This window comes from Manis javanica, chromosome 1, assembly GCF_040802235.1.
Source record: "Manis javanica isolate MJ-LG chromosome 1, MJ_LKY, whole genome shotgun sequence".
NCBI lineage: Eukaryota > Metazoa > Chordata > Mammalia > Pholidota > Manidae > Manis > Manis javanica.
The window spans coordinates 221,281,130-221,297,630 of record NC_133156.1 but is presented as its reverse complement, the minus strand read 5'-3'; the positions used below and the strand labels follow the sequence as shown (position 1 = coordinate 221,297,630).

Below are 16,501 nucleotides of genomic sequence, written 5' to 3'. Positions count from 1 at the left end.
CCTCATTTTATCATTTAAATTCTAAGTTTAACCTCAGAGGTCTTTTCCATCTAAACACACTTGCTGTAACATTACTCTGTTTAATCTTCATAGCAAAACAGAAGTGGATTGAAATCTTGGTTGGTCAAACTTCAGTGCACTTGCAGACATGGATTTCAAAGTACCTTTGTCAGGTGATTTATTTACCCTTTAAAGTGTTCAAGCCCTCAGATGCCTCACTCTGAAAGGGGCAGCCACAAGCAGTGTGGATCCCAGATCCATTATCTGGGATGACAGGAATTAAAAATAAACTGAGACAAGATGGAACTTACCCACTCCTGAATTAGATAATTGAGACAGCAATGGCCAGGGGGGTAATGTTGTAGATCTCTCCTACTTTCCAACTCCTTTTCAGCCTTAGGTGTACATCTTTTCATGGTTTTTGCATCCAGAGAATAGGGCTTTAAATTTGTCTTGGATACTGTATTTCTCAAGTTAATTCCTTCTGTATTTTTGAAACTCACAAAAAATTCAAGTTAAGGTACCTGCATGGTATCTAAAGTTCTACTTTTTGCATTAAAACTTCTGTTTTATGATGTGCACACTAATGTCAATAAGATGCAGAAATGTTAATAAGAGTAGAAAATACATTGGAATAATAATAAAAGTGGATAAATTTTAGTCCCAAGGTTTTTATTTTAACAAAAAGTTTAGTAACTATACAATTGACAGAAAAATTATCAAAGCTAGAAGTTAAAGGAACATTGAGGGATAATCCCTTTTAATCTAATTTTAAAGGAATTCATTTTACATATGAATAAAACAAAATTCAGGGAAGTTATTTTGAAATTTTTCATCACTGACAATTTCTGGAAAACAAAGTTGATTATATTTTCCCATAGAGGAACAATGTTAGAATAAAGGTTTATATTATTTTACTAGGATTCGGAATTAAATCATGGATCTAACCAACAATATGTCATTAGTGCAAAAAGAAACATGAAAAGTCTATACTTACTTAAAATACCACTCCCACTCTAAACAGGCATAAATATATGGTACATATTAATTTTCTGTAATCTCATACTATTAAGTACACATATAGTAAGAAAATGTAATAAATGACCTAAAACTAAGTTACTGTATTTAAGTAATCTTGTCTTAGAATTGAAAATGTTGCTAGGGAAATAGATGGCACAAGACTCTAAAGTTGCCCAAATATTAAAAAATACTTCTTTTGATATATTTTACTGAAACCAGCAGAGGCATTTGGTCACCTCATTAATGCCAGAGATTTTCTTCAAAGAAAACATTTTCAAAAGTAAAAATTGGCCTATTGTTATGTCCCCTTTATCTTAGTTTGCTCACAGCTAAAATTGTGAGGGGTTGAGCATCAGATGAAAGGCCTTTCTGCCTAGTACCTTTTTTTGCTTTGAGTTTATTGAACTTGCGTTAGAGTACCTTTTCACTAATGAGAAAACCATATTTAAAAAGCTTCAGACTACATGTGTGGGAGTTGATGCGGCAAGTGGATAAACTGATACTGGTTGCTTACACAGCAGAAAGCACAAAGTCAATCTGAAATGCTATTAAAGGTGCTCTTTCTATAAAGAACTCTAATATAGCCAAATGAAATAAATCACACAACTATTTTCCTCTTACTTCCTCAAGGTGGTTTTCTTGTGCTAGTTTAATCTATGAGTGTTTGGCAAATGGTAATAGGTTATCTGGCGGTTTGAGGAACATCTTACAAGAGCTAATTAAAGAAAAACCTAATTAAGGGAAGCCAGTCACAAACATCTGGCAGTACTGCTAGGAAACATGTAATCCTGCACAAGAACATGTGATATTTTACCATAGCAATCAGACTCAAAAGCCTTCCCAACAGGTTTATGCAGCACCTAACAAACTTGCTCCAATATTTATTTAATCAGTGTTATTCTAGGAATTACTTTGGATTAATCCTTGGTTTGGTGCCTAGGGAAGGGGTTATTGTCTTTGGAGCACCTGGTCCTTCCAGGCACCAATTATGCCTTCTTTGCAGTAGTTCCCTCCCTTGGATTAAGCACTCCACATACCACTGTTCCTGCTGCAGCTGCTGCTTCTGATTTTTTAACTGATTTTGAGCAGTCTGCAACTCCTGGCACTGCTGAATCAGCTGTAGTAATTCCTTCTGTAACTGCTGGTTCTCTCTGTTGACGCCACAGCAGAACTCAAAATTACATTGCTTTGCTGCTAACTCCAAGGCCTGGGACTTCCTGTTAAGCTCCTTTCTTTCTCTCTTTCCCAACTGCCTCATGTCTAGTTCACTCAGTTGTTTCTCCAGTAATGCTTTTTCCTGGAGGAACTGAACCTGGACTTCCTCCTTCTTGGCAGCCGTGTCAGCTTGGATTTGCCTTTTCTCCCCCTGTAATGTCTGCATTTCTCTCTCCTGTTCCTCCTTTAATAGGGAAATGTGCCTCATTGCTTGCAACTGCTGCTTCAGATTGGATTGGATCTTTTCCTTCTGCAAGAGCTCTGTTTTAAACACTGAAGTTTGTTTTGCATATTTGGAGGCTGATTCTTTTCTGCTTTGCTCAATTTCCCTACTTTTTTGTAAATGGTGGTTCCACAGCTTCTCAGGTTGCCTTCTGCACTCCTCAGTTTTGTTGGTCAGGTATTCCAGAAAGAATTTGTTTTCAGCCTGGACAAGGAACTTCTCACTGTATAGCTGCCTGGTTTCCTCCATTAGTGGTTCTTGTTGGATTTGAGCTTGCTTTATTTGCTTGTTCAGCTTCATTATTTCCATCACTGTCTTTTCTTCAAACCTCATCCCTTCCTTTGTTAGCTTCTCCGGCTTGAAGAAATTATTTATTAAACTAAGGTATGGTGGAGAGGAACTACTGGAGTTATCAGCAAACCTGAAGGAAGAACAAGTGAGACATTCCCCAATCAGTTAATGAAAAAATTTAAATGCAAGGTTGTAGTTTAGTTAATACAAGAAAATATTTTTGAGCACCTGTTGTGTTACTGACACTGGGCAAGGCATGGGACCCGGTAATGGGGGACCCACCCTGCCCGGAATCCAATGAGGTCACAACCAAAAGCAAGTCTAACATTAAAATACAGAATGTGCCCCTCCCCCCACCTTGGTCTGCAGTGTTTACAACCAACAGTTGGTTGTCATCAGCAACGACAGCAAATATAAACTTGGGAAAAAAACTTAAAGTAACCACGTCTTTATGAACTGGGCATGGAAATGCACTGTTGTCTGGCTCTGAAGGGCAAGTGGCTTCCACCTGGAGGACTTTGAAGGGGAGGGCAGTGGGAAGCTATTCGGACCCCGCTGCCTGAAGGAGGCTGTGTCCCACCTTGGCTCCCCCCCCCCCCGTCAGTCCATTGTTACCACACAGGGACAGGACCTGTGTGCCTGTGTGCCCAGCAAGGCGGGCGTGGGGTCCAGTCAGCCCCACCCAGCCCTGGGGCTTGGACGCACCCCTGCCCTCCCTTGGGAGTCTGGTGCCCAAGGCCTTGGGGCCCTGGCCTGCAGACCCTCCACAGCAGCGGGGCTGGGGGTGGGCCCTGTGCTTCAGTTGTAGATGGACTCCACTGTGCAGGTCATTCACACACCCAGCTGTGGGCAAGGTTCTCAGTGGGCTGTCCAGCTTGTGATTTTAACTGAAGAGTGATTTCCACTTTGGCCACATCTTCCCCAGCCAGTCCCCTGAGGGAGTTTGCAGTGTTTTAAAATCAGAAGTGTTGGGCTGGGTCCTGTGCAGCATGAATGCCCTATCAGAACAGCTACAGAAGGGCTGCCACCTGCCAGCCGTTCACAACACAATCCTGAGCGTCAGCGGTTTAAGGGACACCTGGCCGATGGGTGCTCTGTGGGGGCTAGTGAGCAGAGGGTCCAGAACAGCAAGGGCAGTTTGAAAAGTGAGGACAGAGGACACCCCCACCTCAGATGCAGCAGAGCCCACACCAGCGGCAGCCCAGGCGGACACAGCCCTACAGGAGGTGGCCCAAGGGGCCAAGAAGGGGAGGGGTCAAGGGCTGCCTTTGCAACAAATGGTGTGGACTGGACCACAGACAGAAGCTGACATAAGTGGGTCACATTCCTGTTACCACAACTACCCAAACTATAAACTTCTGGAAGAACACCTAAGAGAAAATCTTTGTGACCTTAGGCTAAGCAAAGATTTCTTAGAAGTGACACCCAAAAGCCATCTATAAAAGGAAAAAATTTGGTAAGTTGGATTTCCCCCCAACTTTAAAAATCATGCTCTTTGAAAAACACTTCAGAAAATTAAAAGACAAACCACAGATAAAAATGCTTGACAAGAACCTGAAAAAGGACTTGATGTGAACTGTACAAAGAATTCTCAAAAACTAACAATAAAAACCTGATGCAGAGAGCTGGACAGAGTTCTTGAGCCAGACATGGTCAGATGTCCTTTGCCGGAGGGTGCAGACCAAACCCTGAGGAGGCCGCACCGTGCCACGGGATGGCCACGTGGCCAAAGTGAATAAATGACAAGGCCTGGGGGGTGGGGTGGGGTCGTGGGCATCCACTTGGAGAGCAGTCAGACGCTTTCTTACAAAGGTCACACAGCGGGACCCCACTGCTGGGTTCTCACCCAAGACAAATGATGACTTTAGCTTCCACAAAAATGTGTTCTATTCACCGTCACACATGTCCACCAGGTGCCCTTTGGGGAGATGCACACCTGGGGATGCATCATCACCTTACACATGTCTGAAGACGTGAGCATACTGACAAGCAACCCCAGTCAGGAAGGGAGTGGAGGACACAGCACCCTCAGGGCTGCAGCCCGGACCCAGAGCCCAGGGAGTGGGAAGCAGAGGCCTTGGCAGCTGCACACATCTACCCAGCACCCACACAGCTGTCCCACCCACCACATGCTGGGCTGGGCAACCGGGTGGATGCCAGGCCTCGCAGGCCCTGTGTGTGGAGGTTTCTGCCCTCAAAGCTCTCCAACTCAATATCCACAAATAGCACGAGCCCTGTGGTGCTGGTCTGGGTGAACTGGTGGGATGCCAGGCCACTGGGGTGTGGGTCACGTGGCAGCTGCCATGTGTGGTGAACCCGGCAGTGCCTGGGGCAGTGTGGCACGGCCTCTTTCCTTCCTCTGGGTGCTGTCGGGCGTAACCCCTCAACCCGGACCATGTCTCCTGGGCCATCAAAGGCGCTCCTGTCTCCTGTTTACACTCTGCCCAGGTGGCTTGTGGACACCAGGCCTGATGGCTAGCCTGGGGTGGCCACTACAGCATGCAGCCCTTCCTGGGCACGACAGCACCTGGCACCATCAGCATGAGTCACTTGGGTGGGTGGGGTGGGTGCCACATCCAGATCTCGTGGACACGCAGCCTAGGGTCCTGACTCGCTTGCTGCACCTGGCCAGACTAGGTGTCTCCAAGTGTCCCCATTGTGCACTTGTCTCAAGGCATCTGTGCCAGCAGGGAGCTCTTCCCAGGGCACCTGGCTCCCTGCTGCTGTGCCCCCGGCAAGTTCCAGAATGACAATGCCAGTCTCTTCCCCAGGCACAGCTGGTCACCTTACACTCTCAGGACACAGAGCAAACCTGTTCTCCAGAGTCCCCAGAACTGGAGGGTTCCCTGTTCTGGGGCCGGCAGCACCTGCTCATCGCTGTTATTCTGCTAAAAAGCCGGCCCGGTAGTAACAAGGCCTGTGACCTAGGGTTTCACCTTACCTCCGGAGTCCTGTGTCCCCTGGGCCTCCAGGCCCAGCTCAGGGCAGGCTGGGGCCTGGACAGTGTCACTCCCGAAGGTCACCCAGCCACACCATGGGCTGGCCAGGGGCATCAGAAATGGGTAGATGCCAGCACAGTCCTCTGAGGACAGCTGTGTGCATGCGCCTCCAGGGCCAGCACCATGAGGCTCCTGGCCTTTGGGCCCATGTGTCCTAGGATGGAGCACGGGGCCCCCACCTCTTCACCAGAACCTTCTGGGTCAGTGAGTGGTGGCACTCCCGGAGGCCCTGCACCCACAGGCAGTGGTCAGCCTGCTTGGGCATCTCAGACAACCTACCACTCTGGGTCAGGGAAAACTGGGTGGGAGGCTCCCCACCCAGCAGAAGCTGGGACCCAGGTGACCTGTCCAGAGAGCAGCCTGGCTGACCAGGACACGGGTGTGGGCAGGAAGCAGGATGTCAAGGGGCCACACACAGCACAGATGAGGGTCAGAGGAGGAGGAGCCTCCTGGAAATCTCCATCAGCCCCTGGGCCAGTGGGGATGGATGTGGGGGAGCCCTGCCTGGTGGGGTTGCAGCCCCTGATTTCCAGCTAGGCTCACAGAGGGCCCAGCTGTGTGGTCGGCCTCCCCTGGCAGACTCCAGATTTGCTCGCGCCCAGGGGTGCTGGGCTCAGCAGCCAGCCCCACATGCAGACCTGGCCCAGGCCCAGGGACCACGATGAGGCTGAGGATCGAAGTGGGGACTGCTGATAGCCCGGCAGCTGTGACCCCAACACTGAGTGCGTCCCCTGAGTGGGAAGACATTCCTCCTGACGTGGAGTCCGCCTCCTGCAGGGCTAGGTGGCCTGGGGCTGGTGTGGCCTCTGCAGGGTTTGAGCCAAGCCATCCTCTTTAAAGACCTGCGTGCGTTGTTATCTGATACCCACGTCCACTCGACGGGGAGCCAGTGGGCGAAGGATCCCCGACTCCCACGCTGCCAAGCTTTGACCCTCAGCCACCTACGCACCACCGGCTCACACGGAGGCCCTGGCTTTGTGGCAGGAGGGCCTGCACTTCCGAGGACGGCCACCAGAAGACCCTGCAGAGGCGAGCGCCTGCGCAGCCGCCCTAACCCCGCAGCCTGAGCTTACCCTCGGGACACGCGCTCCGCCCTCGCCCACCAGCCCGGAGGGAGGCCAGGGCAGTTAAGGTCCAGCGCGGGGGTGGGGGAGCCCTGGGGCATTCAGACAGGCCCGCGGGGTTGCTGTGTCGCTGGCCAGCGTCTCAGATGTCAATCACTCGCGGAGCTCTGCCAGCCCTACGGCCCCTCCTGCCGGCGCCCACCCACCCCACAGTCGCTCTGATCCGGGCTCGGCGGCTCCCCTGCCACTCCCGTGCGCTGGCTGGCAACTGGGCCCCGTCTGCTGTTTCCAGGGCACGCGGCAAACGCCGATTGCTCGTGGCTGGCGAGCCTCTGCCGACAGCCTGAACGCCTTGCTGCACGGTTCCCACTGTGTCTTGGTCGCAGAGTATGTATCAAGAGAGCAGCTTTGCTACCCAGAGCCCAGCCCGCCGCCCTGCCACCTCCTAACCCCCTGCAGCGGAGTTGCAAAGAACGCTTGTGCATGGGCCACTAGGGGGGCGGTCAGCGAAAACCCCACCCTCCTCTGCCCCTGGGGCCTGGCCTCTTATCTGTGCGGTGGGGGCTCCATTGCCCAGCCCGGACACGCAGACAGCAGGCAGGGTGGGAGGGGAAGTTACCGTCCACGGCACACAAGCTCCGCCCGTGCGCACAAGGTCGAGAGTGGCCAGTGTCTCAGACCGGCCGCGGGTGCCTGTCTCGATAGCAGGCCTTCCTCCGACCTGCCCAGAGCTGCAGAGACGCACCGAAAGCTTAGCCCTTGGTAACTTCCAAACCAACAGGCGCTGCCGTGGCGACGGGACCAAAACAGCGGCTGCAGATACCAGGCGCGGCCGCCCGCGGAGCACTGGCAACCGGCCGCAAACAGAAACAGTGGCTCTTCTCAGTCAGAGCTTTGCGGTTCTGCCACACATCTTCCACCAGGCGAAGGCGTTTCTGCCAGGCGGCCGCTGAGCGGCCTTCCAGAGATGCCGAGCGCCAAGGTGTCCCGTACACCGGGGCGCACGTGGCCCAACACACACTCCTCCCGATTCCAAACAAGAACCCCAGCAGCCTCCTCAGACCTGACCCCTAGGGTCCCTCAGTGGCCCCCTAGTCTTCCAGGCCGTCCTGTAGGACACAAGGACCCGGCCAGGGACACTGACAGCCGCCCCCCCACAAAAACCCCGCCCAGGAAACTGAGCTCCCAAGACCCTTCCTGGGGTGCTGCTCCCCTCTGACCTTGCCAGGGGCAGGTGCTGTCTGCTTCTGCCTTCCCAGGGACAAGGGTGTAAGCCCCCACCACCTACCTACCCCTCATGGGTCCCAGCCAGTGCCCCCCACCCCCACATGGGGCCTGAGCCTGCACCCTTCTAGGGGCCACGGCAGTGACCACTTCAGCCACCATAGCTGGCCTTGACTGCGTCATGACCACTACCCCTCATTGGGCTGGGTGGGGCCACAGCTGTCCCCCTCACAGACCATGTACCCCCACAGAGAGCTAAAGTAGAGATACTGGGAGTCCCTGAGCAGCCCTGGGCTCTTTAGTGGGGGGAGGGGGGCTGCCATGCCTGGGTGCCAAGGCCAAGCCTCAGCCCCTGAATGGCCAGGCTGCTGGGGTCCTGCCTCCCGGGACAGGGGCCAAGACCTGATGGGACTCTCTTCCCAGTGCCCACGTGTGTGGTGCCAGAGCAGGACTCATGTGCCCCCAAGGGGTGGGGTGGGGGTAGGGCTCCTGCATACGGGGTCTCCAGGGCTCACCCAGAGCATCAGTCCTGGGGATGAGCCGACCATATATGTCACCTCCTGACCACTAGCTATGTGGACTGGCTGAGCCTGCCTGGGTGTGCGCATGTGGGCACATGCGTGTCTGCACACATGTGTGGGCCCTGTGTGCATTTGTGTGCACATGCCTACATGCCATAGCTTGAAGGCAACCCCTGCAGCTGGGATAGAGGGCAGGAAAGGAAGCCACCATGTGGCTCCGGAACCAAGGTCTGGGTCAGCGCCGGCTGTGGGAGCCTGGGGCACTCCCCGTGGGGTGACTCACCCCTGGACATACCACTTCTCCCTGCCTCCCTCCTAGCTTTTCTGGAATCTTCTCCAGGGGACACTGGTCTTGGGGCTCCTCCGCTCCTGGGTCTGGACACACTGGCGGACATACCTGGGGCTGAGCTGGGGGGCTGCGCTGGGCCTGGTTGGGGTCCTGCCCCCACCCCATCCCCGCTCAGGACCCCGCCCCCTCACTGGTCCACTGGTCTCACACGCACGTGGTGAACACTGCCCTGCTTCTGTCTCTGGGTTGCTGTGCGCAGCGCGTCTGCCCCTTGAGCCTGTTCTGCACCAGCAGTGTTTTTTGACGTGGCTGCAGGCTCCCACCCGCCATCTGGGTGGGCTCACAGCGGTGCCATGGGCATGGACTGGCTGCCGGATGTCCCTGGCACCTGTGCCCAGGGCAGTCCCCATTTCTCATGGCATCAGTGGACCTAGTGAGTGAATGGTGGCCACTCATGCAGCTTGGCCTCGGGCCCAGGAAGCAGCTGCACCCAGGATCTGGGGCTGGACTGGGCCTTGTGGCTGAAGCTGTCCACCCCCACCCCCACCCCCAAGTCCACACAGACCTGCAGATGGGGCCACAGAGGATGGAGCCCTGCAGGCTGATGTGGAGAAGCCTCCCTGCTCAGAGACACAGGCAAAGAACCATAACACACAGCCTGCCCCAGACTCCCCAGTGGGCATGTCTGAGAACATTCCAGCACCTTCTGCACTCCACAGTATCTCTACACTGTCCTGGGAACGTCCCTGACCCTGAGTCTCTGCCTGGCCATGCCTCCCAGATGCTCCTGTGACCTCTGACCCTGCTCTGTAGGGGTGACTCTGGTGTCACCCAGCCTTAGCTGGGCAGTGAATGGCTCTCCTCCTCCAGGGAGCAGCTTGTAGCTGAAGGAGGATGAGAAGCCCCTGGGCAAATAGGGTGGGGACCCACTGTGAGGAGGGGGCACAGAACGCAGGTCAGGGTCCAGCAGGTCAGTGAGCAGGTGGAGACCCAGGTGGGGGTGGCATGACAAAGCGCACCCAAGACCTCAGACAGCTGAACTCCACGGGGAAACCGAGGTCTGAGATGCATGGACTGGGGTGGGACCCCATCCCCTAGCCAGTAGCAGGGCCGGAGGCAGCTCTGTCCCCACCGGCTCCTCCCAGCTGTGGACTCCTTAGCCTCTCATGGGGGGGAGGGGAGACATTCCAGCCCAGCTGCCCATGGAGACGCCTTGCCAAGGCAGGGTCACTCCCAGCGAGAGCCCTGGTTCAGGACCAAGGCCCTTCGCTCTGCAGCCAGGAGGCTGACTGTGGCCCTGAGTGATGGAGGTGCCCACTGGGGTCCAACATGGGGTCTGACAAGGACAGGACCAACTGGGCCCTGACATGGCCAAGGGGGTCCGGGGGGCTAGGCCCAGACTGGCCAGCAGGACCCGTCCCTGGGACCTGGGGCAGGCCTCCACCTAGTCCTGAGCTGGAGCCCCCTCCTCAGGCTACAAACCACCCCCTCAAAGCTGCTCTCCAGCCTGCATCCCTCCTCCTGCTCTCTTGCACCCCACCTCCTCCCCCTGTACCCCACCTCCTCTCCTGCACCCCACCTCCTCCCCCTGCCCTGCTTCCCGGGAAGTGCCAGACTCACCGGAATGGAGACCATGGAACTGCAACCCCGCAGCTGTGGTGTGGCTTGGCCTCTGTTCCAGCTACAGTAGAGGCCGCCAGGCTAACCTCCTTGCAGTTGGAATGCTAAACACTTTTCTTCTCAAATGAGCAAGACCAAGAGGCTGGGCTGGGCTTGGCCCTATCTTCACCATCAGTCCAGCAAGACAAGAGGAGGGAATGAAGCTGTGAGAATAGGAAAGGGAGAAATGAAACCGTCCTTACTGGAGATTTCTATGATTGCGTGTGTACAAAACCCAGAAGAATCTCAGGAAAATTATGAGAATCAGTAAGTTTAGCTTTGTTTCTGGATACATGGTCGCCATGTAAAAATCCATTTTATTTCTGTGTAGCAGCAGAAACAGACAACAGAACACTCAGAAATACTCAGAAATGTGCCATTTGAAGTGTCAGGAAGAAACATCAGTTACCTAGGAATAAATCTAATGAAAATGTGCAAGGCCACTGACATGCAAACTGAAGCATTATTGAAAGAAATAAAAGGTCTGAATCATTCGTTACAAACATGGACTTAACTCTGAATTACAAAGATGTCAATTATCCCTAAATTCATCCACAACTTTAATCCAAATAAAAATTCCAACAATTTTTACATATGGTTATCTAGTAAAGCTGAATCTAAAAAATATATATAAAGGCAAAGGGCGTTGAACGAACAAGCCATCTTGAAGGAGATTTGCTCCTAGGACACTAGACATGATAGGAAGCCCGAGACAAGAGGGCAGCATGGTACGTGCTGGTGCCAGAGGCCACGGGGCACATGGATGCACTGCCTGTGACAAAGGTGGTCCAAAGCATCAGGGGAGGAGCACATTTTCAGCAAGTGGGGATAGGCCAATTGAACAGACAGTTGGAAAATTAAACAAAAACAGAAGAAAATGGACCCTTCAGGCCATCTGTTCAGCACAGGTGAGTTGAAAAGTAGGGAAGGCAGAGTAATGAGGCCTCAGGCAGAGACCCTGCAGATCAACTGGAAGGTGAAGACAAACAGGCTGATCGCTGGAGAAGGCGCTGCCACGAGTGTACAAGCCAGCGCCCAGACCCGCATGAGGCAAGGTGGCCTCGCCCCCAGAACACAACAACCTGCGCATGCCAGGCTGTGGGGTGATGGCCTCAGGGAGAACTGGCCTGAAGACAGACATGGCCGGGGCCTCACATCCCCTTCTGGGCTTTACCTGACCAGGTGCACGAGCACCCCCAGGAAGCCCCAGACCTGCACTCAAACCAGCAGAAATGGAAGCAATGAACAGCCATCAGCTCCCATGCCAGGGGGCTGGTGGTGGGCGGGGCTCGACCAGCTGCTGGACGCATGCAGTGCGGGCTGGCTGGTTTCACAGACATTGGGCTGGACACTAACCTTAGGTGGTAAAACCACGACAAGCATCTGGCGCTGGGGGCAGGAGGAAAGGGCGGCCGGTGCCGTGCGGGTGGACAGCCGGGGCCCTGGGTGGGCAGGAGGCATTCTGGAGACAAGCCCACTCACGCTGCCTTTTGCCCTGCTGCCCTTCCGCGCCCTGAGTGATCTTTCTGATGAACAGAAGCTCATGACTTCATTCTGGTGCCACTTGAAATCATCCTCCTTTAGGGACAGTAATCTGTGTCCTGAGTGACACTTACGTCTGTGATGCAATTGGGACAAAGCAAAGAAGGTTCATGGAGCAAACAGCCAGGGTGGGGGCCCTGCAGCGAGAGGCACTGGCCAGCCACTCCCCCTCGCTCCCCCCGCACCGCAGAGGCAGGGAGATGGGTGTCCTGCACAGGAGTACATGAGAGCGGGGCCTGGCGGGCTCTGTGAATCAGGACCGGGCAAGTGTGGAGCAGGTGGTGGCCAATGGGACATCTCCCCAGGCGGGCCTGTGCCAGGGGAGACAGACAGCAGCCGTCCGGGGAAGGCCAGAGCCAGGAGGGACAGGCGGATGGCTGGCCACCACAGCACAGAGGACAGGGCTGGAGGTGCAGGGGTGAGCAGGCCACCAACTGCTGCCGAAGGCTTAGGCCTCACATCAGGGACTACCTGGTCTGGCACAAAGGGTCTCCAGAAGAATCAAGAGGAAGGCAGGCCTGAATTTCCAGCTTCGGTCACCCTGACTCGCCTTCCACCCATGTGCCCCCAACCTGAGGGGTCTTCCCAAGCCTCGACCAGGGCCACAGTGGGAGTGAAGCTGCTGACTCCTCAAGTCAGACCCTGAGGGGCAGCACTTCTCTCTCCTGGCTCTCTCTCAGGACCTGAGCTGAGAGGTGAGCTGGCAGCTGACGCCGACAGTGGAGAGACCCCACACAGAGACAGGAGCTCCCATGCCAGCCAGTCACACTTGCCATGAGTAGAGGAGGCTGGGACAGACTGCCCAGCCCAGGCAGGGGGAATGGAGACCAGCTGTCCATGCCCACACATGCCGAGGGCGGATTCGTGCGCAAAGCCAGTGCTGTCACTGTCTTAAGCCCCAGGTTTTGGAAGGGCCTGCTGCACAGCATTAGGTGATCTGGGTGGGGGAGGGGCAGCGTGGGGCTAAAGGTCACATGGACAGCGACTGTGAGGTGCACACAGAATGGTTTAAAATACCCTTCCTTATGGGTGGTCCACCCAGGCACCTGGGTTTGAAGCCCACATCCACACCCCACCCGAAAGGATGTTGGCTGTTTGGTGACATCCCTGCTGGCATGAGAGCTTCCCAGGGCAGAGGCCATGCTGGCTCACATGGCACCTGGCAGGTGCTTAGTGGACATTTGTTGAATAAACAGGTGTGACAGGATGAGGTCTTGAGAACCATGGCCCTGGGTGGAGGAGGTCACGAGGAGCCCACACGGAGAACCCCACTTCTCCTGGCAAGAAAACCAGAGATCCAGGACGCATCAGGGACATGTGGGAGTGGAAAGTAGAGGAGCAGGAAAGGGGTCCAGCAGCTTTTACCTTTCAAGCCTGGAGTAAGGTAAGGACTCATCCTTCCCTTTCACAGTACAACTGAAAAGAGACAACGGTGGCTGAACGTGCTCTTAGGAGGGATGGTGCCCCACAGGCGGCAGAGCCGCACAGGCCACCAAGCGTGGTGGTGGGACGGCAGACGACATGGCGGCGCAAAGTCAGAAAACCGTCCTTGGCTTCTACTCCATGACACTTCCACGTCCTCACCAAAGGGCCTGCATTTGGACAATCGAACATCACACAACAGCTCGCACCTGACCTGCTGCTGCTGCTGCATGCCACTGCGTGCGCCCCACAGTTAAAAGGGAAGCGTGGAGCCTGGCAAGTCTTAAGTCCCATCTTAGGGAAGGAGATTTGGAGTCAGCATGCTCCCCTCGGAAACTGCCCTCCCCCCACAGTGGTTCTTGGGGGCTGGCATCCCAAAGCAGGCACTGTCCCCAGGGACTCCGGTGGGGCCAATTAAAGCCATTCCCAGGAGCTGGCATGTAGATGCTGCAGAGGAGGCGCCCCTCTCTGAAAGGAGCTGCTGAGCAGGGAGGCTGTGGGTCAGGGTCGTTGCTGGTTGTGATACTGGGGCTACCTCCCCACCAGGTGGGGAAGCTGGTCTCCGCAGGTGGGGCTGAACCATAGGGCGGGTCCACGTGGGGAGCTAGAGACCACGTGTGGGTCCCACCCCTTCCTTCACGGTAAACACCTGTTACTTGTAAGTGCAGGAGACGGGCATTGCTGATTCCCCTGCCTAATCCCACATCTGCCTGGTCCAGAGTTAGTGACCTCGGGAGGACTCAGCACTGTGCCCAGCACCCTGGTCCAGCACGGCTGCTGGGCAGTACCAGGCTGGGCTCAGTGCACAGACCTCACGGCCCCAAGACCCTGGATGGCAGTCCTTGTTACATGCTCCTCCTGCCTCACCAGCAACCTCACTAGCTATAAATAGGCCTGGCTCCCAGAGGAAGAAGCCTTTAACTCTCAGCCTCTCCTGCCAGGAACGGCTCAACTGCCCACCAGGGAAGGAAGCCACACCAAGGCTGCCCCTGAAGACCGTCTGGCTGCTCAAAGATTTCTCGGAAACCTCAATCAGTGATGAGTGACTTTAATTTTCTTTATGAAATTCTCCTGTGACTTGTACATTTTCCCCAGTAAATACTGTAAGCCTGTATATAGTTAAAACAGTAATTTATTGCAACTTCAAAGGATTCGAGAAAATCAGCCAAACACAGCCAGGGAGATAAGAGCAGCTTCTCTTCTCCATCGGATCACTCCGTGTAGATGAGAGGTATTCTTTAATGTAGCGCTTACATTATGGTACCTTTCTGAGTTTCAGATCCTTTGGAAATCATGATAGCCGCAAACACTTTCCCCAGGGAAACGCACACACCCCATATGGCATTCTGCAGAAGCTCGGGTAAGTTCATCAGCTCCCCCCGGTCACCCACCACCAAGCCCTGTGATCGGGCCCTGTGATGGGAACAGCGCCTGGTACCAGAATCGGGATCATGGAATCCAGTTTAAGGCATCCAGGAAGCCCTCTGTCCCACTGCCCCCTCCCCCCATTTCCTGCCTGTTCCAGCCCCCTGCCCCATTGCTGCATCCCCTGTGGGGCCCCAGTGCACTTGAGAATCAGGTCAGCGTTTCCCGATCATCCCCTAGGCTCCGGGGAGCCGCCCCACAAGCATTCCCCCTCAGAGGTTGGCCATGGGGAGCCCCGGGAGGCAGGCGGCCCGGGCCACAGAAGCTGGGTCCTTTTACCAGCGTTCCCCAGCGACTCTGCAAGTATCCAATAAATGTCAAGCGAATTAACCAGTAAACACGCAGATGGATGACAGCATAGCCAGCTTATCCTGAAAGGTGCCTGATCTTCAGAGGGCACGAACCGCCCATCAAAATAGTAGTCAGGGGGAGGGGGGACAAGAAAGGGTTTTCTCGCCACCTCATTAACAGGCTTCATTTACATGAGTGCACCCCAGGATTAAGGGTCCTCCTTCAAAGGCAGGGTGCTGCTCCCTAGAGGCGTGCGGAGAAATCACACTGGCAGCGAACATCTTTTATCTTGATTGCCAAGTTCTATGTTCAGATGCGATAAGAAAGCAACACCCTTCGGGGAAGCTTCTAGATTTGCATAGTGGAGGTGCGACACCCTCACATGGCTGATAATGGGATGTTAACGCCCGGCCAGAGGGGATTGGGATCCCTCGCCAAAGTACCGCGCTCATTCTGAGCCCTTCCTGCGGCCGTGGGTCTCCCGAAATCCCTGGAAGGGCAGCAGCTGCATCCCAAATCCTTCCGCCTCGCCGGCTGCGGCCCCCAACGTGTGGGGGGAACCAATGTGTGTGTAGCTGGACATGGAGAGGCGGGGGCGGCGGCGCCGGGGAAGGGGCTGTTAAGGGGCGTCCTTTGTCGCGTTAGGCAGTGATGCGACGAAAGGCCACAGTTAGGGTCCACTTATTAGCCACCGTGTCCTTTGCACCGCGGCTCCTTCCCGCCTGTGCCTTCCGCGTCCTCAGACCCGCGCCCCAGACGCAGCCCGACCGTCTGGCAGCCCCGGGGCGCACGGACGTGCGGGCAGGTCCGGGAGGGGCTCGGCGGGCGCCCGGAGCGGGGTCCCACCCCAGGCCCGCGGGAGCAGGTGGCGGGAGAAGCGGGCCGGGTACCAACGCTCCGCGCCCTGGGATCTTACCTCCAAGACGCAGCGACTGCACCGGGAGCGGTACCAGAAACGGGCTCATGGAATCCCGGCAGCGCCTCCGCAACTCGGCCGCGCGCGACCCGGTGTCCGGCGCGCACCTGCGCCGCCCCCTCCCGCTCCGCGCGCTCACTGGCCTGTCCCGCGCGCTCAGTGGCCCGGCCCGGCCCCGGGTCCGCCTCGCGCGCTCCTCGGCGCCCCGCCCTCCGGCCCCGCCCCGCCCGGGGAGCGCGCGGAGCGCACAGAGGACTGTCTGAGCGCCGCCTATGCCTTACAAGGCTGCCACTGCGTACCGCCGTAGGAACCCCGCGGGGCCGTCGCCGGTGCGGTCGCACCTGGCTCCCGGACCCCCGGGCGGCCCGAACCCCGCGCCCCGCGGGTGGATGAGCGCGGC

At 55.6% G+C, this 16,501-nt stretch overlaps 1 protein-coding gene across 10 annotated transcripts; it reads right to left on the bottom strand.

The window, feature by feature from the left end:
* Positions 1–451: 451 nt before the first annotated feature.
* Positions 452–16,240, bottom strand: CCDC121 (coiled-coil domain containing 121). 10 transcript variants are annotated; one of them, XM_073215141.1, is made up of 5 exons: positions 16,102–16,213; positions 13,413–13,639; positions 11,862–12,123; positions 10,467–10,669; positions 453–2,879 (listed from the first exon to the last, which is right to left on the bottom strand). In XM_073215141.1, exon 5 carries the CDS (start codon positions 2,789–2,791, stop codon positions 1,928–1,930), a length of 864 nt encoding a protein of 287 aa, XP_073071242.1. In that variant the 5' UTR covers positions 2,792–2,879; positions 10,467–10,669; positions 11,862–12,123; positions 13,413–13,639; positions 16,102–16,213; the 3' UTR covers positions 453–1,927. The 10 variants fall into 10 exon arrangements, with proteins under 10 accessions (XP_073071245.1, XP_073071239.1, XP_073071242.1 ...); XM_073215145.1 differs by lacking the exon at positions 13,413–13,639 and having other exon boundaries at positions 16,102–16,122; XM_037009428.2 differs by lacking the exons at positions 11,862–12,123; positions 13,413–13,639 and having other exon boundaries at positions 16,102–16,240.
* Between the last annotated feature and the right edge of the window lie 261 nt (positions 16,241–16,501).